Raw genomic sequence first — 26,928 nt, forward strand, 5'->3', positions numbered from 1 at the left:
ACATAATGCTGCTACTACCAGTAGGTACTTCCTACAATTTTTGTTGCTTAATTTTGCTACATGATTTTCATGGAGAAAACACCTTTACTCAAAGGTGGGGTTTTGGCTGTTGTGTCCCTTGAAGAAAAGCAGCCCTGCTGTAGCACTCGCTTGTTGCAAGGCAAAGTAGGAGAGATGGTAACTTACACATGCAAGTACCAACACGACCTGAAAATGCTACAGCTCCTGTTTCATTCATTTAAACCTCTGATGCACAGTCTTGTTGATACACGTTTAAGTCAAGGCAGATTCAGAACAGAGAGTACAATTACAATTACTATGAGCTGCCCGGCTGCGCTCTTGAATTCACAGTTAAATCTTGAGGAATACAGGGTTTCAGGGTTCCTACTGCAAGTAGGAGGAGACAGCAGGATACTCTCCTGGGATGACTTTTACTCAAGGCTTCAGTGAGGTGGTGATGGGCAGGCTTTATCCCAGGGGGCAAGACTTGGCTTTTGGACTGGTGATAAGCCCGTTCCCACCTCACCCTTCTCACCAGGGATAAACATCAACCACACTTAATGGGGATTCAGGCCAACTGCTTTAGTTTGAGGTTAGTTTCAACACAAGGTCTTTACCTGCTGATTGTCCCCTCCTGGGACCTGGGCAATAAATACTCTGCCTGGACTGCAGTGGGCTTGGTTGGTGTTTTCTACATGTAGAGGGAGCAAAGGAACAGGGGGGGTTCAATGCTCTGTACTAGGAAAATGAAGTGCAAGTGAACTGCTAATTCCCAGATCACTTCAACTGGAAAAGAAGGACTACGGTGGATGACTGTCCCAGGGAAGAGCTACCATGGGTCTCAAATCCATTTGAAAACATCATGTAACTGTCAGACTACTACAAAGTGTGAATTCTACCATGTAGCAGAGAGAATTGTTATTGCAGCTCTGATAGTCGCTGCTCTTGGCACTTGGGTGTTTCATGTTGATGGCTTCGTCTCAAAAAAGGTCTGATCAGCGTGGCTTTTCTCTACAATATCAGCAAAGCTCCCTGAGGGGCTGACCAAGTATGAAACAAGACACACAGGTTTTATTAAAACCAAAAATATTTATTTAAGCTGTAAATGCTATGCAGTATTTAGTTATTGGATGGGTTTAATATAAACATCTACTGCATAATACTGGTTCCGTAGGAATCCTTGTATACTATCTGAAACATTGCCCTGTTGCTGTACAGATCTCTTACAAGAAAATTTGCATTTCTGAAAGACCTCAAGAATTTGAGAACAAAGGAGGAAACACCAGTAGAGAAAACCCTGCGGTACTAGAGCAAGGCTTAGTATGGTAATCTTCACCCATGCTAACTGTTATTAAAAGGTAGGCTGAGCTCCTGTGCCGGTTTTAAAGGATTCTGTGTAACAGATGTGACAAGTTCTGTGCTCAACAGAAAGATGAGATGCAAATTTCTCCGTGCCTGGCACAAACATTAAGCAATATTAATGAACACTTCTCAGCAGTGCAAACAGCAGTCAGAAGAACTGACTCTTAACACGCTGAAATTCTCCCTGGCTCCTCCTAAGGTTTAAACATGACACCAGAGTGGGAATACAGGGGTCAACCCACACCAAAGTGTATGCTGTCTGCTAACAGCTTTTGCATCCAAACAGCATCCTGTGCAGCAAGTACTGCGGAGAGATGGGGCATGTCCAAATGAAAGTCCTTATCCGAATGGCTGGTTGGGAAAAGCTTTATGAGATGAGAATCCCTTTTGGAGGCTTTATCGGCCTTGCATTATTTACTGGTATTTTTGTTACTTCACTGAAAGCCTGACACTGTGGGTTGGAGTTAGGAGAGAAGAGAGCATTGGTACAAGCCAGCAATGGCTGAAGATGAAGTCCCTTTCAGATTCAACAAGGCAACAGGAGTGGCCAAGTCAGCTGCCCATGTCTTTGGACGGCGAACTGCAAATACCACCTTCAAAGTCACAGCCCTGCCACAAGCTGGCTAAGCAGTTCCATGGGTAATTAGAGAATGCAGCAGAACACAGACAACGTGGTGTACCAGGAAACGTACAACTTTTCTTACATTTATACAAATTTACAAGTTTGTGAATTAAATGGCTCTATAATTAAGCAAGTGCTTTTTCAAAAATAAACATATACCAACTCAGTATTTACACTTAGCAACCTGCTTAGGAAACAGCACGATTTTGCTATAAAGTGAAACTTCAGTGCACCCAAAGTGCAACTCACCCTTTAGAACTAACTTCCCTTCCAATGCAAGACCTCTGCAAAACACCACCTAGCTTTAGGCAGTCACAGTTCAGCTGCTTTTTCTTCACTCATCATAATGCAAAGACAACAAGAACTTGTCCACGTCCATTCCTGCTGGAAAAGAATTTGGTAGCTTCTTTTTCTGTAGGAGAGGAAAAAGAAAGGTGTCAAACACTAATAGCTTGGGGATACTGAGGACTCTCTACATTTTCCTCTTCAGCCCCCTGCATCCACCTTGCAGGCCTAACTGTACAATGGTTACCCAGAAATTGTTTGCAGAAATGCATGTACATTCCAGGTACCCCAGGGCAAAAATGACGTGGTTATCACAGAATCTCTAGGTTGGAAAAGACCTTTGAGATCATCAAGTCCAACCATACCTGTTCTCCACTAAGCCATATCCCTGAGCACCTCATCTACCCATCTTTTAAATACAACCAGGGTTGGTGACTCAACCCCCTCCCTGGGCAGCCTGTTCCAGTGCCTGATAACTCTTTCAGTAAAGAATTTTTTCCTAATGTCTAACCTGAGCCTGCCCTGGCACAGCTGGAGCCCATTCCCCCTCATCCCATCACCTGTTGCTTGGGATGGGGTAGCTGAGCTCTCAGCTTCAGCAGCCGCCCACCCAGACTCCAGCCAGGCTCAGCCTCTCGGCTCTCCTCACATACACAGTACGAGTCAGCGAGCCTTTTCCAGTTACCCTATTTCAGGAGGCTGCTGTAACTGGGTACGGTGAACAACGAAGTCACGCTGTGTTTTCCCTTCTGATTGTTTACATACATCACCTCCTCAAGTCTCGCACCTTTGCTAGTTGTTGTTATACCCCAAGTCCAAGGCACCGTGCTGCAGGCTACAGGCTGGGAAGACACGAGATGTGGTTCCTGGTCCTGGTGGTAAGCAAGGATGCAAGAACAGCCTGATTTCTGGGAAGGCCTAGCTTGAGTTTGAATCCCTCTATTCCCCTTGGAAACTTATTCTGAAGTCAGAGTTTAGCAACTCATTCATGTTTTAAGAAAAATAATTTCATTTTCAGAGGTACAAGTCAGTAGGACTTACTGTGTCTATCTGAAGACTACACTAAGCTGAAGAAAACTGCTCTGAGTAGGCTCAAGAGGCAGTTAGTAAAACTGACAAATATAAATAGGGTGTTGGGGTTTTGGACCATCGCCTCTGAACCACCCCATTATAAGTAATGTATATACAGATGTCTAACATACAGATTTCCACATGAGAAAGCAAGTGCCTGTACTTGCCTTTATTTTCTTCTTTTTTGATGGTGTTGGAGAGCTTTGGAGGTCTTTCCTGTTTGCAGAACGAGAACTTCTCTCACCCTCATTCAAGTCCTCCAGTTTCCTTTTCTTTACTGTGCTCCTTAGAGATCTGAACTGTTGAGTATTGTCCTTCAGGGGGGTTGCAGTGCTAGTCCTTGCAATGGCCGCCCGCGACAGTATCATCAGCGTGTGAGCAGCCATATTGACGCTATTTTCGCTACCAGTCTCACTGGCCGGGCTGCAGGCAGGCAAGTCTGGGGTAGTCGGGGGCACCATCGTCCTAGGGGTTGTGCTGTCCTCATTGAAGCGCCGACACGTCGGTGTCCGGACACTGTCTGTGGTATCATCCGTATGCCTGTCCCCAACTCCAGACGGCGTCCGGGGCACCGGCAGGTCTCCGTTTTCAGCTGCTTTACCAGTCGGGCTATGCCACTGAATGTCCTGCAGCATTTCCACGCACTGTTTAGTGAAGGGACTTGACAGGCAAAGGCCTTGGCTGGCCGCTTTAGCAGGTTCTCGCTTTGGCTCCTTTGAAGCCGAAGAAACGGACACGGAAGATTTGCCGCTGCCATTCGACAGCGGCCCCGGCTTTTTGTTCAGCTCCTGCACTGCAGCGACAGTCTTCTCATTCCACAAGCTGACACTCTGTTGGCCATTCGACAGTTTGGCAGCGTCCTGGTTCTTCTGTTTTTCATCAGTATCCCTTTGCAGTTCGTTCTCTTTATTGGCTGTAGTCTTGTGAAAGGGATCTGATGGAAGGCCCGCAGCTGCCACCTTCCGCTCGGGCTGCGGCTCCTTTGCAGACGCGCTTCTGTTGCTGCCAACCTCTGGCTTACACAGAATTCTAGGCAGGGTTTTATCTTTCTCTCTCTTTGCTGCCGGTGCCTTAGCAGAGGATGATGCAGAGTCAACAGCAAATGAAGTATTTTCATTTCTTTCTTTTTGGCATAAACTTTTAGTAGTCTGAATTTGGGCGTTTCCTCCTGAAGCAGGCAGGACGTTATCAAAGCAAAGGACTCTCCTGTGACTTTCACTTTGCCTAGAATTTGAGCTTGTGCTCTCTACTGGTGCAACGGGTAAGTTCTCCTCCACCTTCCTTCCTAGTTCCGTGCTGATAAGCTTGTCCGAATTTCCAGTCCTGAAAATGAGATGAGTGAGTTTCAGACACATATTTGTTTCTACCAGGAGGCTTCTTTCAGCCAGCTGGAAGTCCCCACCTGCTCTCCTAACGCCTGTTTAAAGCTCTCTCTGTTCTCCAGATGCAAAGGATTTTACCAGTGTGCAAAGACCAAGAGTAAAGGATGGCAACTGCAGAAAGCTCAGAGAACACCAAGAGGATGACACAGAGGTATGGAACGGAGTCTGTACAAAGAACTGGGGCTCCTCAGCCTGGATAGGGAGAGACGACTGAGGGGGAAATGCAACAGAGCTCTGGGGAAAAAGCCAACAAAAAGGAAACTATCTGCAGTTAGAGGCATCAAGTAAAATTAGTATCAGGTTCACAACAAATCAAGGAGGTTTGGACACTACATGTAATTAAGCCTGGGAACTATTTTACCCTGGGATATTTGTGGATGCTGATAGTTTGAGTTCAAAAAAGAAACTGTGCATGTTCATGACAGGACAGTCCATCCCAGAACACGGGTGGTGGCTCTGGAAGTCCTTGGAGCTGAAACTAAGAGGCTGACAGAATATTCCGGGCAGTATCATCACGCGCGTGCCCTGTACTCTCCCCTGTGCATATGCAGTTGATGGGATACTGAGCAAGGCAAAAAGCTTTCAGTGGGTGCCTGGGTGAGAACGTACACCTCTCCCAGGGCTTGGTCTCTGCCTGGCTGCCAGCCGTAGTAACGCAATAATGCCAGCGCTGCACCACAGTGATGGCAAAAGAGAAACAGTTCCATCAGGTCATACTGCTGTCATGCTCCTGCCCTCTGCCTTAAACTGCCTCTCTGAGAGGAGCCTCTGTGTATCTGTCTCTGCTAGTGAGATCCTCCCCACGCAGATAAGCCTTTATGGTGTGGAGAAGGGGAGCAGTCACATTGATTTTGGGATGGCAAAGGAACGGGCAGCAAGGAATGTATGGTTTTATTGCCATGAAATTTCAGGTGAGACAGAAGGCAGAGAACAGAAATGAGGAATGACATCTCTTCACAGGGAACATTCTGCTCTCTTTGCTATGCAAAACATGTATCTCAGAGCGATTACAATTAACAGAAAGCTGAATTAGCCAAGCAATATTAACCTAAACCTTGCTTCTGTGGCCTTCTAAAAAGCAGATGTCTATACTGTACACCTTGGCACAGGTTGGGGTATTTTAACTGCATTGACTTTACTGTTCTTGTTCTCCTCCACTTTTCCAACACTGTAACTGAGTTCTGAATAGGTAGATTAATTTTTTAAAAATGTTTTATTTTTACAGTAAAAAAACATTTCACCTCTAATATTTAAATTGTACTTATCTCCTCCCACACTTTTTTGCTCATTGCAACATCCTTCTGTTTTTGAAAACAATTAATGATAAGGAGTTCCTACTGAAGCCTTGCTTTCTCCTCTCTCCCTCACCCAACAGAAAACTGGTACCTAGCTCAATTAGCAATTAAGTTACATTCATCAATCTGAAGTCAGCATGTTGCTCTTCTAGACATCTTTCTTGGGACTTTTTACTTTATAAATGACCAAACAGTGTTCTCATCTGCACAGCTGGAACACAGAGAGTGGTAAAGGAGATGATACTACAAAACCTTGGGTACCACTCACCTGAAAAGGAGGGTGTGGGGGAAGTTGTTTTAGTCTTTAAAATCTTTCAGTAAATCCTTTCAGTAAATCTAACAGACAATTTCTCTGAGCCTGCACTCCTCTCAAAGAATTTTTACTTCACAACTGAGACAGGAGAAAATGCAACACAAAGCCAGACAAAGTTAACATAGGAACAGCAAAATTCTAGCACAGGCTGCCCCAGCACTCACCTGTGTCAATACTCCAGCAGACAGATAGGAGGAGATAAAGGAGGCATTGCTTATGCTGTGGTTAAATAAAAGCTACTCTCCCCTCCTCCAGTACTGGACAAAGAAATTCACGTCAGGAAAAAGAGAGCAAGCTTGAGCATCTCACACTACTGACCTTTGTGTTCGGGAGTTCGGGTGGTTCAAGGGCTCAGTTACACTTGGTACCAGTTTTCCTGGAACAACAGATGGAATATTAATAAACTACAATATTCCAAGTAAATCATCTCACCGCTAGGACAATGGCATTTCACCCAACAGAGGATCAATAAGGAAAAACTCTGCAATTTTGTTGTAATTTTAAAGTTAACAGATGAATACATTAGCAAAGGGCACCAGCTCAGTATCAACAAGGAGCTTGCTGCCTACACTTTGATAATACATCAGACTGGTAAGACAAAACCAACTATGCTGGACTGACAAATGCACAGCAGGGAAGGGAAATAACCACGGGGGACTCGGGGTTATCCTCCAGCAAACCAGAACACACACCACCTATACAGCCCCAGCTTTTTTCTTGATTTGCAACTTTCTATTTTCAGGTTAAGTCCACTCTTCTGTAAGTAGGTACACAGGCTACAGCACAAGTGGTCCTTGTAACTCAATTTAGCTTCTCATTTCAATTACTTTACCTCCTCCCAACACTGAGAAAGGAACATAACTCCAGCCTTGTTCCCATTTACTATTTAAAGCAGCAAGGTCTCAGTGGAAGGAAGATACGGAATCATAGAATCATAGAATGGTCTGGGTTGGAAGGGACCCCAAGGATCATAGAGCTCCAACCCCCTGCCACAGGCAGGGACACCAACCTCCAGGCCTGGATCTAAACAAGGCTGCCCAGGGCCCCATCCAACCTGGCCTTCAACACCTCCAGGGACGGGGCATCCACCACCTCTCTGGGCAGCCTGTTCCAGCACCTCACCACTCTCTCTGTAAAAAACTTCCCCCTAATATCTAATCTCAACCTTCCTTCCTTTAGTTTTAATCCATTCCCCCTTGTCCTGCCATTGTCCACCCTTTTAAAAAGTTGATTCCCCTGCTGTTTCTCTGCTCCCTTCAGGTACTGGAAGGCTGCAATGAGGTCCCCCCACAGTCTTCTCTTCTCCAGGCTGAACAAGGCCTGCTCCCTCAGCCTCTCTTTGTAGGGGAGGTGCTCCAGCCCTCTCATCATCTTCGTGGCCTCCACTGAACCCTCTCCAACAATTCCACATCTTTCCTGTATTGGGGGCCCAGACCTGGACACAGGACTCCAGATGGGGCCTCATGAGGGCAGAGTAGAGAGGGACAATCACCTCCCTGTCCCTGCTGGCCACTCCTCTCCTGATGGAGCCCAGGATACCATTGGCCCTACGAGCTGCAAGAGCCACTGCTGGCTCATGTCAAGCTTCTCATCCACCACAATCCCCAAGTCCTTCTCAGCAGGAAGCGTACACCTGAACTGGCAGGCAGAAAACAGACAGCAGGGTGCACTCTGTCATATAAATACGCAATACTTCTGCTACATATTTTCCTTAATAAACATTTAGACTCTTCTAACAATGTCCTTGTTACCCCGTTGCTTGGTTTCAATGGCAGCAGTCAACTGTACTTACAGCCAATGAGATGAAAGAGAAATAATCAGAAACATAAAGGCAAGCAAACTGAAATACTGAATTACAGCCCTGAAACATTAAATACTGGAAATCAGATCAATCTGGAATTATTTTCTATGCTGGGAGTTCTTTGTAAAGTGAGCAGTTACTAATGGCACGTACAGGCCACTCTCAAAGCCATCCCAGCAGTTACATGGCAGAGAGGCATTGGTATTTATAAAACTCAGAACTGACCTACATGTCTTTAGAACCCCCACTTTTCCTCTGCCCTTCTAAAGAATGAAGGCGGGTACCTGTATTAGTCTTGTTTCTTGCTCCAGGAATCTTTTGTGATTTGGGAGGGATGGGAAGTTTTGGGACGCTTCTGTTGCACACTGGATTAGCCACAGGCATATGTAGAACCTTGAAAGAATAAAAATGTTCTATTACTGCCTACTGAAAGACCCCTTCCCACTCCAGCTTCAGTGCTGAAAAGCTCTGTGTGTGACGTGCTACCTGGCGGGCAGGTGCTGAGAATGTATTTCCATTTTGTCCTACTACTGAGAGAGGTATCATCCCCACCATTCCTTGCAAAACAGGCTGCACTGGAGATGCAATTATAATGGCAGAACCTAAAAAAAAAAACATATCAAAGCATCAAAATCGTAGAGAAATCAAAAATGCTTCATTGAAAAGAAAAGCTTCAAGAAAGGATGTCTTAAAATTATGCACGGTCAAACCTATGGCAAGTACAGCTCTGGCTCTTTGGGAAAAACCTCACTGTTGTTACTATGCATCATTACTAGAAAACAGGGTAAGAACCAGTGTTACTTTCAGTCTGTTTTCCCATTTAAGAAATGGTTCAAAATTAAGCCTGAAGTATGACAAATGTGGTCAATGACCCTAGCTTTTATTTAATTTTTAGTAGCAACTAACATACTCAAAAAATACGTAACTCCTGGTTAGTTTCAAGTTTAGACAAAGCCCTGTTTAAAAACTGTTTTACTTTTAATGCACTTACAAAAAAGAACTAAACCCACCACAAACCCACCACATTTTTTCATTTGTTTTCTAATAATGAGATTACCTTGTGGGAAATTTGGGGAGACAGCCTGGCTTGCTGCAAACGTGTTGCTGGATCTAGGAGGAGTCATTAACTGTTGTACCGCTGGAGCTTGGGCAGCAAGCGGCAGAGAACTGCCGGGCAATACAACTACATTTGATGGTGTTACAGCTGTGCCCAGGGTCGCTGGATCGGTCATGCAGGTGGCTATATAAAGGTTGTTTGAAGGCCCAAAAGCTGTGCTTGTTGTCGGCATCAACTGTATAAACCCCCCTTCCTTGGAAAGGTTATTTGTACCTGCAACCGAAAAACCGGTGCAGTCTTCATTCTGAGTGTTAACTGGGGTGACCACAGGATCCTTAGGTCTAACCATGAGAAGATTCTGCTCTGCTAAAGGTGAATCCACATTTTTTTCCGTGTCTTCTGAGGTCAGACATTTGGCCAGGCCTGGAGCTTTGGTTGGCGATTTGGCTGGAGAAGACAGTATTATAGTTGGCAAATTTTCTCCTGTGATGCTGGACACAGCATTATTTAACTCCGTGTCTGGTGAAATAAACGGATCGTCACTGATGATGATCTTGAGGGACATTATATTAGAAGGATCAACATCCACTGGCTGACTACTAGAAGATACACCACTTATACTTTTGGCCTCGGTACCCGACTCGTCTGTTAAGGATGCAGCTTCTGGGAGAGAAGAGTGGCTCATTTCAGATGTAGTAAGATTATTTTCAGTGGATACTACAGAAATTTCTGTGCATGCATTGTCACCAGCAGAGAAATACATATTATCAGCATCTACTTTTGTAGAAGATGAAGGTTCTTGCATTTCCCCTTGTGTTCCCTCTGCGCTTGACAACCCTGAAGGGAGGTTAAAATCCTTCTTACAAGGTTTATCAAGTGTATGCTGATCATCTGGGTACAGTTTGTTAGAAGTATCAACAACCTCACGCTGTAACTCTGTTTTGTCAGGATCTGACATCTTCACTGCTGACCTTGCAGCACAGTCTGACTGCATGCTCTGGTCCTGCTGGTCAGAATGGTGGCTAGAGCTCTCCTGTAAAATACTGGGTAAGGCAGCTGTACCCTTTGGTGCATCCTGCTCTTTTCCTGCATCTGCTGATGGGCTAGAAACCGATGAACTGTTTTTTCTCAGTAGCACACTGTGGCCAGGGCTCCTGTCAGAAGGGTTTTCACTATGTGTTTTTTCAGATAATGATGTCTCTGGTGATAAATGACATTTAGTTCCAGAATGTGTTTTGTTTTCACTGGCTGCAGTCCCTTCTGCCAATGAAATCAAAGAAATCTGTGGACTACCAGAATGAACATATTCTAAATTAGGACTCGTTTGAGGACTATGACTTACTGGGCCCTTTTCAATTTCCATGGCTCTTTCACTTTCAGATACTAATGCAGGCGACTCTTTCTTATCGTAAGAACCTCCACCGTGTTCGTTACGTTCGCTCTCAGAACTCTGTCTCTTGTCAGGTTCAGCCAAACCAGGCACAGAGTCAAAAGCAATTTCAAGCTCTCCAATGTGTTCAGGAGTAATGGTTTTAAGTACTTCAGTCTGTTTCCTTGGTCTACAATTTCCATGCAGCTGCTCGTTGGTTGGACTTTTCTTAGCCATACCATCATCATTAATGCTGGTCTTCAAGGCACACGATGCTTCTCCTAGTGGAAAACCTTTGCAGGACAGCGATTCTCTAGAACTATCACCTGTAAAACAGAGAATAAATCAGTTGCATAATTATTACAACAGATGATCCTTTTACAGCAATTTAGAAGCAACTTACCAGTTCAGTGGAAAACTGTTTCACATGAAACCAGCTGGGAATAATGCTACTCATTCTTACTTTCAAGCCAAGTAGAAAGAATACAAAACCTATGGTTATATATGTTATGCAGTCAGACAAATCAGTTCATATGTAAATAATAAGTGTACATGGAATAAGCAAACAGCACACATCAAGTGCTAAATTTAACAGACTGCAACTTTTTAACAGATTCAGTGTATCCGTACGTACGTGGCAATGTAAGTGTCAGACTGGGTATTACGTAGAAGTATTTTCATAATGCCAAATTAACAGGCTAGAAGAGAGCTTAAAAGGGGAAATAAAAACCCCAAACCACAAAAACCTACATCTACTAGCTTCTTCTGTTCCTAAAGAACTTTCCAGTGTTTCCAGATTATCCTCATCCACCACGATTGCATTTTCTACTCCACTCTGACCAGAAATACCAGCAGGTAAGTTCTTGTTTACCTTGTTCTTTCCTATTTGCAAAAGAAAAGATGAAGAAAGATTAAATATGTCATTTTACACACAAATGTGACCATTACATTTTAAATGAAATGGAAATTTCAAATTTAAGAAATGCCACCCTCAACTCAAAGAGCTATTTGTGTATATTCATTACAAATCCAGAAACAGCACAAAAAGGTCTTTATATTTTATGTGAGGCCATCCCTCATGAGACAAACATGAACTATCATCCTTTAGCCCAGAAGAGTCTAAAATAACAGTAATAAAATAACACTGAGCCAGCACAAAACCAGAAATTCAGCCACAAGAAAACGCTGTACTTTATAAACATTTATTCAGGACTATAAAAATTCTAACTCTGAACTGAGGGACGCATATTGATGCCAAAGAGTCCATTTCTCTTGCAAAAGAGGCTGCTGAATTACCTTTGCTTCTTCAAGCAATACTTAGGAAAACTCATCATTCGTGATGCTTTACAGTAACGGTATAATGGAGTATAATATACCCTACCATAATCAAACAAGTCAAAGAGTGCCTGAAAAGCTGGGTCGGATTCTGTCTGCTCTAGAATATCCTGTATAGCCTCTTCTGACATATGAATTTCACCCTGAGAAAAGACAAGGTATACAGAACTGTTAGTTATTTGCATAACTTAAAAGAACAGACAAGAATTACTGGTTGGGGTTTTTTTTCAGATGGTTTGTAGTTATATTAATCCTGCTCAGGATGAAGACTAATGACAGAAATGCTTCTGTCACAAATTTAGTATCTGTTAAAAACACATTTGTGATTGAAGTTTAAGAAATAAAGTCTCCCAAACACCTTTGTGAGACATTACATGCTGCACATACACATTGGAGTGTTCTCCACATAATGAGCAAATGTTTGAGGGGATTAAATGATGGTCTACAATGGAAACTTATGCAGGTGGTATGAACGCTAGGAGCCTGCACTAGCCAATGCCCACCCCCCCACCCCCCAAAAATCCCCAAATTAACCCTTATTTTTTGATTCTGCATATATCTATGGTCACAGCATCAAAGAACAGTCAGGGTTGGAAGGGACTTTGACAGATCATCTAGTTCAACCCCCAGCCTCGCTAAAGCAGCATCACCTACAGCAGGTTGCACAGGATCGTGTCCAGGAAGGTTTTGAATGTCCCCAGAGAAGGAGACTCCACAACCTCCCTGGGCAGCCTGTCCCAGGGCTCTGTCACCCTCACTGTGAAGTCTTTCCTCATAATGACATGGAACTTCCTATGTTCCAGTTGGTGTTCTTGTCCTGTAATGGCACCACTGAAAACAGTCTGGCCCATCCTCTTGACATCCACCATTTAGATATTTATAAGCATTGATCAGATCCCCTCTGAGTTAGTCTCTTCTCCAGATTAACCAGACCCAGCTATATCAGCCTCTCCTCATACAAGAGATGCTTCAGTCCCTTCATCATCTCTGTAGACTTCTGCTGGACTTTCCTCAGTAGCTCCCTGTCATTCTTCAACTGGGGAGCCCAGAACTGGACGCAGAACTCCATATGTGGCCTCATCAGGACAGAGCAGAGCAGAACCTCTCTCAACCAGCTGGCCATGTTCTCCTTAACGCACCCCAGGATACCATTGGCTTTCTTGGCCAGCAGGCCATACTGCTGGTTCATGCTCAACTTGTTGTCCACCAGGACTCTCAGGTCCTTCTCTGCAGCAACCTGTACTGATGCAGCAAACAACGCTAAGCAAAGTGAAGTTTTATTTCATTAACCCATTACATGTTCTGCAGTGTAACTTCCAACTATTTCTGTGGAAGGCAACTGGAAAGCACAGCTACACAGGACACTGCTAAGGTGCCTGTTTCAAGAAGACTTGTTTGGTAGCAGCTCCAGAAGATGAGTGGGGCACTCAGTACATTTTCAAGTGTTCAAACAGTTTCCTGGAGATGCCCTAAGCATTCTACAGCTGCTGACATGGTGGTTGTGAGTCTGGATATGCCATGTGATACGCTTGATTATTTTGTCTCAGCTACTCCAACCAAACCAAGAAGCTGCTTTCATTTTGTTCTGTTCAGAAAAGTGGAGGACAGTTTTTCAGCCCCATATTTTGACAAAGATTGACCTAAAAAAATCACCAAGTGACAGAAGAATAGTTTTTAAAAGACAGACACCTCTATGTCATAAACAGGACGCTGTCTCTACTCTCCTGCCCTTCTCAAGAAGGCTGTGAACATTTTAATTCCCTCGTTAAAAGCCCTTTATAACCCTGCGATTGTCAGCTTGAGAGTTGTGAGAGAATGGAGAACACTAGAAGTATAGTTTGTAGAAGTGGAATGTACATTCCCTCCAAACCTAAGAAATTATTAAATTTGAAGAAAAAGCACCCTTCTTTAGGCTCCAGAGACAATTTCTCTTGCTACACTAGACAATCCATTCTTATCATGCAGTGAATCAGAAAATCAGATCGGATTAAGCATGTCTGGAGACCACAAGATCTTTAAAGTTCCTTTTTCTTTAGGAAGCTATTGATCAGATCCCCAGTCAAAAGCTGTTAGGCAAGTACTGGGACCAAAGACAAGCATGTGGCTGGTGACCGTGGGACAGTGTACTTCGACCTTGGTCGGCGGGTAATGTTAACAGCCAACCAGTGCCAGCAGCGGTCCTGCTTCCTTGGCTTTTGACCCTGCTGCATGCTTACACTGCCTTGTACAGGCACAGGGAATGACAGCAGAGTGCAAAACTGGCTCAAAATAAACCCCAACAAAATTCCAGTATCCTGGCAGTCCAGCTTCTTGAATGTGCCCACCAGCATAGAGACAAGAAGAGCGAATGCCTTTGCAAGGCGTTTGGCCACTGTGGAACCGACCCCAGGCAGAAGCTAGCAATTAGACAGGCTTAGCTGCACTGTAAAATGATGTGAAACAAACCAAGAGGAGAAAAAGGTGAGCAGTCTCAGCTATCGTACACAGAGGTTCAGCAGAGCTCCCAAAAGTGATCATCCTCATGTCCCTGGTCCTCAAAAAATGTAAATGGCAATTCACACCTACCTGAAGTCCAAGGATTTCATCAATTGAAGTCTCCTGTTCCGTGGGACCACTGTCAGCCTGTTTAGGAGCCTGAGCGACATTGCCATCACTGGAATACATCAGGCATTAGTTCAGAACTCAAAAATAAAACAAGTAAGACCATGTATGAAGTTTGGAGATTACTTTTATTACCTGCCCAGGATTTTGTTAATGTTCTCAGCAAGCTTCTCCTGAAGGGATTTGTTGCTTAAGATTTTTTCTCTTGCATTTTCAATAACCAGTTGCTGGAAAACATAGTTTTAAAGTGTTCAGGTTTCTATTTCTATTATCACTAGAAAAGCAGCATGCATTTGCAACTTAGTGTTAAAAAGCCTCAAATAATTCAACACAAGAGTACGCTCTTCATAACAGAGAGAGAACCAATCTGCTACTGCATGTCATTGCTATGAGAATCATACCAAAACCTGGCTTTACTTTAGGAGAGAAGTAGTACAGAAGGTTTATTGTGCTATCTGGTTTCAGTTCTCTCAAAAAATTACTGTCTTCTGACAGCTTACAGACATCTTAGCAAAGCAAATACATGAAGAGGGAAACCCACATCGGCCTCAGCAGTTTAGTAAACAGAAGAGCTAGTTCAAACACAAAACAATACATTTAGTTTCTAAAGTTAATTTCTATAATACCCAAGACCATCAATATGTAAAAGAGTAGTTCTCCTCACTCTGAATTTATTTCTTAAATGTAAATACCTTCTGCAAGTATATACTCACTGGGAAGTTACCATCTATGAACTCTTCAAGCTGCTCACTCTCTTTTTCTACTATTACTTCCTCAGGGTCTTGAGAACTTCTAGTTGCTGGAAGAGGTCCAGATGTTGCAATACTTTTCCTCTTCTGAGATTCACTGAAACATTCCAGGAAATTTATGATGTATTTTGAGAGAACACAGCAAACAATGAACCTAATGGTCAGTGAAACAAGCATTTCTTGAAAGGTTCTAATCAAGAGAAAATTAACTACATGCTGCAAGGACAATATAAACCAACACTTATTTCATTGCATCACACGTATATATTGTTAGAAACCAATATACAGACTGTGGGTCTACAGCACATTGGCAAACCGAATACTGTGTCTGCTATTCAGTATTTCCCCCCTCCCTCCAGTACACATTAACTGGTAGTACAGGTTCTAATTAACTGCCACTCAAGAAAAAGATCTGTGCATCACCACTGAAAATACAGACCACTGAAGGTGCAGTTGCTGTCAAACAAATGTTAGATTGCATAACAACTGAGATGAACAGGAAATTTAATGCTTTTTTTGAAAACTGAGGCATAGGCTCTTCTGTAACCATTAATCAGCAGGGCACTAAAATCAATGATATAAAAAAAAAAACAACCTCATGCAATAATAGACAAGACTTGGAAAATATGTGATTAAGGATCTGGAAAAAACTGATAAGCAAAACCACTGACTGGGTCAGGGATAAAGACAGCAAATGGAACACAAAGAGACCAGTCAACTTATTAGAAACAAAAGGACATTGGAATCAAAGAATTAAAAAAGCAAAAATTGTTTAAGAATTTAGTTTTTCTAAATTAAAACCAGAAAAAAATCCACATTTATATCAAGAATTTTCATAACTAGTAAGGATATTTTGGAAGTAATACTAAAGCTCAGGCTCCAAGACTACATGCCTATGCCTAAAACTGGAATAACGTAAAGCCTGGCTATATGCTATAAAGAACCACAGGTAGCTTCCTGTCAGTTTTATGTTAAATTCTTTAACATTCCTTTGTGAAACATCACATGCTGGCAGCACTCAGCAGGATCCTAAGTGTGAAACACTCCAGCATTCAAGAAAATTTACAATACAGGTTAGAACACTGCATAACCTCTAAATGATCTTAAAAAACCCAACAAGCTGCGTTTACCTTTTTCGTCTTCCTGGAGAAAGCAAGTTTGAATGAAGCTTTCGTTCCTGTGATGCTGGAACTTGAATGTGTATGAGATCTCCTGCTTTATAAAGGAAAAAAAAAAATTAAAATAAAAGTTAACAATGCCAGTATGCTCTCCAGTGACACTAGTGCTCCAGTTAGAGCACTAGAGAAATCTAGATGCTTCTGTTTCAATCAATTCCTGGGAATTCAGTCAAAATAATTTGGTATTATCATGAAAATGACAATTGTTCATTTTAAACTTATCTCAAGAAAGACATTCAGTTGATGTGGGTCATCTCTATCAGCTAAGGCAAGTGTTTTGGGTGAGGGTGAGAACACAGGACAGAATGACAAGTTAATGCACTTCTGATCTCTGAACTCAGGAAAGCAAGCAAGTATGAAAGAGCCGTTCCTCTTTGGGGCACTGCTTTTATTTTCACCTGAATCAGTCTGGAGAGCTAAGGGAAAAAAGTGTGAATTTTCTTAAACTTCTCTGGTGGAAGATGATTAGCCCTGATTTTAGAAAATCTCTATCTACATCCATAGATTTTTCACAGAAAAAAACCCATTTAAAATAGTGTGCAACTTACTGCTGGTCTTGTTTTCTTGGGCTTGTGACTGGTGCACGAACAACGTATTCAGTCTTGTCTGTGACACACTTGGATTTATTGTTGGCCTGGGAAAAACTTGAGGAGACACAATAGAAGAGGGATTCTGTGGCCCTGGCTGATGGGCTACTGACAACAACCCTGAGTTTGCAGGAGCTGATTGCTGAAGCATCCTCTGTCTTTTCATTTCTACAATTCCACTTCTTGTACGTGCTGGAGATAATAAAAACAAGATGAAAACATATGATAAAGGAAATAAAAAAAGGTTACTAATTTTCCAAGTGCTAATTAAAGATGCTCCATTTGAACTTCTTCATGCTTCAACAACTAATTCATGAAACTCAAAGAGTAAGCAGCGCCCATCTTTGTGTTCCGTGTTACAGGTTTGAATCAAGTAATTGAAGTACAGCCAACTTACATAGATATTGTAACCATGTGTGTGTATTGTTGCTTAAATATTTACAGGAATCATACCAAAATCATATTTCATTACATAACTACCACTCATATAATTGACCTTAGCTGAAATAGCTAGCCCAATGGAAATCTGCATTTATCAGACTAAATAGGACAAATTTAAATGACAGACCACCACCCAATCCAATGAATCTCAGATCCAAGAACAATCACTACCTATATTTCACCTTCTCTTTTGTCACACAGGTTACTCAGGAGAAGTACTATGCACAGAAAAAAAGTATTTCACAGTACAATAATTTTTCTTTTTTGAGAGTTCATTTGGCAGGTCTTGTAATGAAAGAAACAATTTCAGAGAGAAAAACTATCTTTTCATATTTTGCTTAGATATATGTGTGCATGCATAAAAACATAGTAATTTAAAGACTGTAATAGATCTCTATATTCCCCTGCTATAAAAAATGAAAATGCACCGTAATTAGACTGGTTATGTTCTCAGTTCCTCTGAGGACTACAAAAGTTACCAATTCAGGACTGAAACAGCAGTTTTAAAACCTTTTAACCATGTAAACTTCTAAGAAGTTTTCCGCAGAAGAAAAATGCTATACAGAGAATTTAACCCCCTGGCAAAAAGCTCAGCTTATTTTCCTTTCTTGATCATTACAGCAATCTACAGACTGCACTGAAGACAACAGACACTCTGAAGAAGCACTGCAGAAGAGATTTGATGACATTTTAAGAGTAAAGATGTGTTACTGACTGCTGCAGCACTTCCCCATGTTTTGCCCAAACAGGAAATCTGAACACAAAGCCTACTGACCCCATGAAACTGGCTCAGTTACTTACTCCTTTGATTGGCAGAAAATCCCGTGGAATTCTGCATGCTCCTGAAAAATAAAGCAGGTGACATAAATAAAAGGAGCAGGGTGGAAACACTCAGCTACACAGCACAACAGTATCTATCATATGGTTAAACTCAGCCTGGTCCCGACCACACATTACTTTAGAAAGCTTCAATCTACTGATTGTTGGGTTTATTCTTTCAAGCAACAGGCACAGAGCCTTCAAATGAAGCTTACTGCTGTATTTCTGATCACATAACCACAGTGGTACTGGGCTCTAAATAGTGATACTGTTTTACTACAGGATGGCCACACACTCACAGTGAACTCCTCCTTACCTGCCCATCCTGCATTAAAACCTTGAAATGTCCACTCAACTATCAACTCTCACACACCTACCTTTTCCCACCATCTCTCTGATAGAAGACATACAGTAAGGGGAGTTGATTGACACAGGGACTCACCCTTAGAGTGAAATTTTACCTTCTCGATTTCAAAACTGTATTACCTGATCTGAGAAAGTGTATAGTCTAATTTTTTCCAGAGAGATGACATCATTGCTGGAACTTCATTTGTTGTTTCTAAAATAAATTATTGAAAAATACTTTTAGATGCCTAAACAGATACATGTTGAGAAAAAGTAAGATCACAAGCAAAATAATTACTATGGGGTGTTTCAGATATCATCTAACTGTATGTGTCTAGTTGCCTTCCAAATATTCTGTTAATTAGAGCACCCTAACTCCTAATTTAAGAACTTGGTATGATGGATTCAGTTCTCAGTTTTAGAAGCCTGTATGAAACCAAGGCAAAGACATTCATGATGAAAATTCTCAATGCAATCAGCACATGGGGTTGACTCCTGGACAAATACATGCTAACCTAACCTAACTCACTTCTGGGAATGGTATTGATATTCCCAAGTCGCTTGCATACTTTTAAAAACCATAAGCTGGCAGACAGGCCTTTAAAAGTAATGGCTTATTTTAAGATGTCACCTGAACAGGTAAAAACACTGAGTATTTCTGAAGCACAGAACATTCAAGTTTAAATGGAAAGATCATAGAGTCAGAGATTGGTTTGGGTTGGAAGGGACCTTACAGATCATCAAGTTTCAACACCCTGGCGAAGGGCAGGGATACCTCTCACTAGACGAGGCTGCCCAAGGGAGGGGCATCCACCATCTGTAACCTGTGCCAGTGCCTTACAACCCTCACAGTGAATATTTTCTCCCTAATATCCAATCTAAATCTATCCCCTTCCAACTTAAAACCAGTCCCTCTCATTCTACCACTACATGCCCTTCTAAAAAGGCCCTTCCCATCTTTCCTGTAGGCTCACTCAGGTACTGGAAGGCTGCTATAAGGTCTGCCTGGAGCCTTCTCTTCTCCAGGCTGAACAAGGCCAACTCTCTCAGCCTGTCTTCATGCTAGAGGTGCTCCAGCCTGCCAATCATCTTTGCGGCTCTCCTCTGGACCCATTCCAACAGTTCCATGTCCTCCTTCTGTTGGGGACTCCAGAACTGGACACAGTGCTCCAGGTGGAGACTCATGAGAACAGAGTACAGGGGCAGAATCCCCTCCCTTGACCTGCTGGCCACACTCCTGTTGATGCACCCAGGATACAACAGGCCTTCTGGGCTGTGAGCACAGTGTCGGCTCGTGTCTAAGTGGTGCAAAGTACAAAGTTTTTCAAGGTGCTAAGGACAAAGCATTTTGAGGAAAGAATGTCTGTGTCTTAGCTACCATTTCAATTAAGAAGTGTTCCAAACATGGTATGACTTAAATTGCAAGTCTTACAGCACCACTAAAATTGGATCATACAAAATGTGTCTAAAAAATTCTAAGACTTGACAACATTCAGAAGCTCAATAACTGCTTTTAAAAACAGGAAATACTCTGTCTCTAGTATTCATATGAAATACTAAGTTATGGTGAAATTATTTTAATGAGCTGTAAAAGCAAGACTAGGAACATTTCACACCATACACAGGACTCTCCTGGTTATTTCATACTTTCATACCTCAGGTTAGAAAGAATCTGTAAAGATAATCAAGTCCAGCCCTCTGCTCCTTGCAGGACTACCTAAAACTAACCCATGACTAAAAGTGTTGTCCTGAGGCTCCCTAAACTCTGACAAGCTCTGTGCTGTGAGCACTTCCCTGGGAGGCCTGTTCTAGTGAGCAACCACCCTCTCAGTGAAGAGCCTTTTCCTAATATTCAATCTGAACCTCCCCTGACGCAGCTTCATTGCATCTCCTCGCATCCTACTGCTGGTCACTAGAGAGATCAGCACCACCCCTCTCTAAACAGTATAATTCTAGAAGCATAAACCCAGACATCTTTCACACTTTATCTTTGTGCTTTATTGCATTAGTAGTTCTGCTCAAATTCAAAGTGAATATATAAGCTGGCAAATTAAACTAAGATAATAAATTAACTACTCAAAAGATGCTGATATAATTGGTGTTTGTCTGCATAATACAGAGACCTGCAACTTTTAGCATAGATGGGGAATTGCTCTAAGTCCATATATAGGTGGAGATTTTACCTCTTCCTCACGGAGTTGGCAACTAATAAATAAGAAAAAATAAAATCTCATGCTGAAAGCTTACCTTTTGTTTTCATGGCTACGTATTCATTAAGAATAGTTGTCAAGTTTTTTCCACAGAGGGACTGGAAAAAAAAAATACTGATCTTAGAATCTTCACTAGTAACTTAAATGCCATCTGCTGCATTACATTATATGTAAGCAGTTCTTTAAAAGACTAGATCATGCTGGCCCTCCAGCACAAGGGACCGTACTTTATGCTGCTGGTTGAGTTGTATCAAACTAGGTGGAGAACAATCTACAGAACAAAATGCTGTTATGAACACAAAATCTGAACGGCTTGATTCTCATTGCACAACACTGGTGTAGCAGTTAGAGCTGCACAGACCTCCCCCCCACCCCCTTGTTATGGTAGAACAAAACCACAAAAATAAGACGATGAACAGCTGTAAGAGTAATGAGTGCACATAACGAGCACACATCATTCTGGAAAGCAATATGCATTAAGCTGCAGATGTGAGGAGAACTCTCTAAAGCAAAACCCTTAACAGTCACACAGAATTAACTTTCATATCATATTTACTTATTCCCTTATTTTAAGTGAAACAAAGATAACTAAGAATTTTGAGCCACCACTATTGTTTGTTGTACCGCCTTGTCTGTCAGAGGGAACTATTGTGAGCTGCAGCTAGAATCTTTTCCTAGTCAGTATCATATTACCACTTTTCTATGAAAAACAGGAAGAATGTTTCTACTGAGACAAAGATGGTAATTAAAGACTGTAACAATCTGGATAATCCATTTACATTTGTTTTTTTCTAACTTTTGCTGCCCATAGCTTGGGTCTCAATTCCCTACTCCTAACTAAACACTTGTAAAAGAAATAAGTTCAGTCTTCTCTTTTGAACAGGTTCATCAAGACCTTGGATTCCCAGAGACTTCCACAAAGTTTGAATACTGCAGAAAAAAAAAAAATCTCAGACCATATAATTAACAGATGTATTAGAAGAGTGAAAGGAAAAACAGGAAGAAGATGCACAGCTGCACATGAAGGTGGATACACAGCAACATCTAAACTCTGTGATTTGCATACTATATAAAAAAAAAGATCCTATTCTGTGTATGTTAAAAATGCAAAGTATCTAATTATCTGTACATACCCACATATGTAGCTACACACTGTATTTATGCACCCAAAATTCCACATTTCCCCTGGGACAAAGCAGATGATACTGATCAAAGAGGAAGCTGGACCAAAACACAGGTTTTGCTAACAAAATTTGGTAGCCTTAGAAAAAGCTGACATACCTTAGAAAAAGCTGACATAACCTAAATATTTAGTATGTACTTGAAATGGAACATTACCAGCTGCAGTGTCTTAGAGAGGAAAGTGATCTCAAATAAATTACAAGAGCAGCTCTGAAATCAATAAAACCCTTGCAACACCCTTTCATAAATCAACCCCAAAGCTATACAGCAGACTGTACTTAATATGCTGCAACCAGCTTGCGTATTTTACACTTAAGTGTCTCTTACTAAGATTAAATACCAGAAACCAAGTAACTGCTAATACCACAGGATGCAAAAACCCCACCAAAAACCAGAGAGGACGATCTAACTAAACATTTTAAGCAGCATCTGAGAATTAACTGCTACACTGAGAAACCTTTTTCTTTTCATGGATGCATGACAATTTAACTTTCTGCTTTGCAAATACAAACTCACCAGCAAGCAGGCTGGAATAAACCCATCCTCTGTACAGTGCTCTGCATATTCTTTCAAATCTGAGCTTTCCAAAATAAATTCACGGCAGGTAGCTAGAAGTTTTTCCTGTTGCAAATACCCTGCAACAAATGAGATGGAAAATGTTGTTATTTCATTCATTACTTCTGCTCGATAGGTACCAAAGCATTAACATAAACAGCTGCATACAGCGTTGAAATAATCAAGTAAAGATTTGTATGCTAAAGGAAAGTGAAGTTATTTTGAAAGAACATTTATCTTGAAAAAATATTTCTTTAGTAGTTAAAACCTGAAAGAGCATAAAATATTATTGATATTACACTGTATATACCAACTATTCAAGATTAAAAGTGAGGCAGGATGTACAATTTCTGATCATCTTTAATACACACTGTACAGACAAGAAGATAAAAGTTCTTTGTTCAAGGTGACGAAGTAACTCTCGCATGGGCTGAGCAACGTGTTTGGATAATTAAATGGAATTTTACAATACTTTGTTAATACAACGCATTGACATTTAACAACTACTCTCCATGCAACCTCCTGTTTCAAGACAGGTAAAATCTGTGTAGCTGTTACAACAACTTATAAGATTTATCTAAAAATTTGCCATTGTACAAAAATTAATAACAGAAAAAATGGAGTTTTTTTCCCCTGTTTACTGTAAAGTTCACGTCAAATAGATGTACTAGTTGCAACCTACACTCTCAACACAACTCAAGGCTCAGTAGTAACATCAACAGGAGACACACTGAAAAAGTTAACTTCTCCAGAATTCCATTCCTCAGCAAATATGTTTTGCTTTAATTAATCTTAAGCCCTGCCTTAATCTTCAAATACTTGAGATGTTAAAAGATAGAAACAGACCAAACTGAATGACTGACTCTAGAACAAAGAAGCCCAAAAGATGTCTCCTCTTTCCTGCTTCTAGTGGAATTGAAAGTGTGATGTTCAATAAAACAAAATATTCAATAAGGTAAATATGTGCCTAACCAAACAACACAGGATATAGGCACATTGGTGTATCTATTTCAATGGACCCCCAAACGGTCCACCTCAGTTCAGGAACGCAGCCTTTTAGTTTGCAGGAAGACAAATACCTTTCAACAGATCTGAGTATAGCTGAAATAAACCACTGTATTTCAGACACATTAAGACCTTGCTCAGGTCTTCATAAATAACCGGACTTGAAAGTTAAACACAGGTTGGGAATAACCACTTTGAGTTTAACACACTGCGATGCATGAGCTGGCTTATCCAGCGGAAAACACTACAGGTACCTGTGGAAAGGAAAGGGATGTCCCATTTAACTTTTTAAATACATTTTGCTAGAGCTCTCAAGCCACAAAATGCTGGAAGCTGGACGTGTATTTGGGGGAAACATAATTATATGCCAGCCTTATTCCTACCCAATATACCACCCGTTGTTGGCCAGGCTGTTAAGGTGAGGTATTAGGCTAAGTGGAGTTTCAACCTGTGCTGGTACTGCTGTTCTTACAGTCAAACACCTCTAGACATTCATGTAAAGACTTCCAATTTTTCTTTCTTGAACCTACTACTACTGTATTGTAAAGGATGGCCAAATGCTTGCGTACTCGGCACATATACCAACCTCCTCCAAAATAAGGCATTCCAAAGTTTAAAAATGCCTGAACTGAGATTTTCTGTGCAACTGAGCTCCCTGTGCATGTGCTATATGACATAACAGCACACGATCTTTAACATCACTAAAACCAAATTGAAGGCACCAAAAGTGCAGCGTGTTCTGAACAGGAATGATTCGCTCTTCTGTTTTGTCTTAAGAAATGTAAAGACACACGTCTAACCCACAGTACACACTCTTATGTTAATTGGAAAAAGAAATTTTCTAATAGATTTTTCCGTGGGTGAGGTCATCTTATCATTTCACTTTTGTTTCTTAAACCAATACTGACCAACCTTCACAGCACCAGACCTATCTACAAAAAGAAAGGGATAAAAAAAAGACAATGGAAGAAGAGCTGCAGTGGGAAGCCTGTTTATCCGCCCAAATTTTGAGATGCCTCATGGAAGATGAATCCCTATTAGAAGGCAGAAACAGCTACGAGGAATATCCTGTTCTACAACCTTAGGTTGCTCCTAAGTTTTCTAGATGTGATGCATGCACCGCGCCACAACAGACACAAGATAGGATGGATCATCCTTAGTACAGACGATGTAGCCAAGATTTACCAGGGGCTTGCAGACATACTGTACAGCATGCAAAGTAAGCTTTCTACCCAGAAACTTACAACTTAACCATTTCTTATAGAAAAATACAGTGAGAAATCTCCCTTGAATGATGTTACATCTTCACAGGCAATGTATGGAGATTCTAAAAATCCTCTATTGCTTCACAGAATAAAAACCTGGCATCTCTTACTAGCCTTGTTTCTCGAGACAGTATCAAGAAACACTTCAGGTAGCATTTAAGAACAAACTGTACTGGAGGAACACTTAAAAAAAAAAGTTCAGCCTTCATGGGTTTGGATCCAGAAGAATTGTGGATACCTGAAAACTGAATCCCACAATGGAAGCTGCCAGGAAATCTTGGCAGTCTGTGCCAACAGGTGCTTACGCATGGGACTTAAATACACGGTCATATTTTTTATTACCACCCATTTGTTCTTATCTCCTGCAGCACCCAAACAATCTGAAGCACCAAGTCACTGAAATAATTCCCCGCCTGCTGCTGCCGTCCTGAACATACTTATTCCACCCAGCACACCTGAACTCTGAATGCAGCCTCGTAAGTGACAGAACCAGGGAGGGAAAGAAGAACCAAGTGAACCTTAACCTAACCTCGCCTGGGGCTTCGGATCACCCTTGTAGTCCTCCTGTAACCAGATACTTTATCGAACACCGGGCACCGCTCTGTAGGCGGACACCGCCGACCACCCCATTTTCTTGTGATCGCAGAGAACTCGAGCTCAGGATGCGGCCGGGGAGCTGCACGGCCCGGCCCGCACGGCCTGGGGGGCTCCCCTGCGCCCGCGGCGGCTCCGGAGGGAGGCCCGAAAGTCCCTCTGGATCGAGGTGCGTTTGCCGGAGGGGGAGCGGGGGGCCAGCCCGGAGACCACGGGGCTACGCCCCGGCGATAGAGACAGTGACAAACCCAGCCTGGGGGGAGCCAGCGCGACGCGGTCGAGGGTCAAGGGCGCAGCCACGTCATTATTCTCCTGTCGCACGGAGGGCGCTGCCGGCAGCTGACAATCCCCTGGAGAGCCCCTTCCCCCCCCGCCGCGGCCGCCACCGCCCCTCGCCCCGGGAGTCCGCGCCGCGCCTCAGGGGCGAGCGGCGACCCCGCCCTGCCCTCCCTAGCTCACTCACCCAGCACCAGCCGGGCCACGTCGGACGGCAGCAGCATGGCCCGAGGCGGCGAAGGGAACGGGGGAGAAGGCGTCGGCGGGACGCGGCTCCCGGAGGCACAGCGCGACCGCCCCGCCACCGAGGCGAAGGCGCGGAAACTCCGTCAGCCAGCGCCGCGCCCGGCCCCTTCCGCCGGAATCCGCCGCCGCTGCCGCGCATCCGCTTCCAGGTCCGCCCGCGGCCGCTGTCTCACGTGCGCGCTGCTCCGCGCCTCCGGGGGGAGGACGAAGGGACTGCGCGCCGCGGCCGGTGCTGCCCTGCCGTCCGCCAGGCTCCCGCTACCCGCCGCGCCGGTGGGAGGTGGGGCTGCGCCTGCCTTCTCCTTCTGACCCCGCGCTGGGCTGTGGCGGGGACGCGGCCAACTCCCGAGGGGCTGCTCGGTCTGCCCTGGACGGGGCTCGGGTCCCGGCGGGGTGGGGGTGAGCCCGGCCCTCAGCCCCATCGCCCCGGGGGCGGCTGAGGTGAGGAGCCCGGGCTCGGCGGGGCGGTCGTGCCGCTGTAGCGGCAGCGGCGGAGGCGGGCGGCGGGCGCAGGCCCTTGAGGCGCGTCGCGCTTGCTGCGGGGCGGCCTCCCGGCGGTGTCGGGGAGCCAGAGCTCGCCGCGGCGGAGCCCGTTAGTTGTAGTTGCCCCGTACGCAAGTCTCTGAGCACCGCTGCAACTCAGCAAACACCTCACTGTGACTGGATTGCTGGGCGGTTGCACGCCTTCCTTGCTGTGCAGCTTTTATAGGAAATGAGCGTGGCCCGAGATGCAGTAGATGAATTCAGTCTTGGGAACTCTTCACTACTGTTGCTGCAGTTGACGTACCATTAAGTACAAACGAGAGGACAGACCTCTTCCCCTTTGCTAGCTAGTCCCTACAGCTACTGTTGCCACAAGCTGTTGGTCTGCCATTTCTCAGCCCATCAGCATTTGAGAGGCCGTTTGCGTTTGGAAAGTTGCTTCTTCCTTTCTTTTTCAGCAAAAGCAGTGAGTTTACAGAGGCACACCTCATGATGTACCA

The 26,928-nt window shown here is 43.3% G+C and overlaps 1 protein-coding gene across 1 annotated transcript; it reads right to left on the bottom strand.

Annotated features, from left to right (window-relative positions):
• Nucleotides 1-109: 109 nt before the first annotated feature.
• On the bottom strand, nucleotides 110-25,923 carry NPAT (nuclear protein, coactivator of histone transcription; the record flags this gene model as incomplete). Its single annotated transcript, XM_084265843.1, has 18 exons — nucleotides 110-2,396; nucleotides 3,508-4,663; nucleotides 6,649-6,706; nucleotides 8,416-8,524; nucleotides 8,618-8,733; nucleotides 9,189-10,883; nucleotides 11,308-11,439; nucleotides 11,939-12,035; nucleotides 14,458-14,545; nucleotides 14,629-14,720; nucleotides 15,207-15,339; nucleotides 16,373-16,457; nucleotides 16,969-17,199; nucleotides 18,250-18,290; nucleotides 18,754-18,826; nucleotides 20,860-20,920; nucleotides 22,521-22,639; nucleotides 25,887-25,923. 18 exons carry the CDS (start codon nucleotides 25,921-25,923, stop codon nucleotides 2,319-2,321), a joined length of 4,401 nt encoding a protein of 1,466 aa, XP_084121969.1. The 3' UTR covers nucleotides 110-2,318.
• Between the last annotated feature and the right edge of the window lie 1,005 nt (nucleotides 25,924-26,928).

This window comes from Gallinula chloropus, assembly GCF_964237585.1.
Source record: "Gallinula chloropus genome assembly, chromosome: 1".
Lineage (NCBI taxonomy): Eukaryota > Metazoa > Chordata > Aves > Gruiformes > Rallidae > Gallinula > Gallinula chloropus.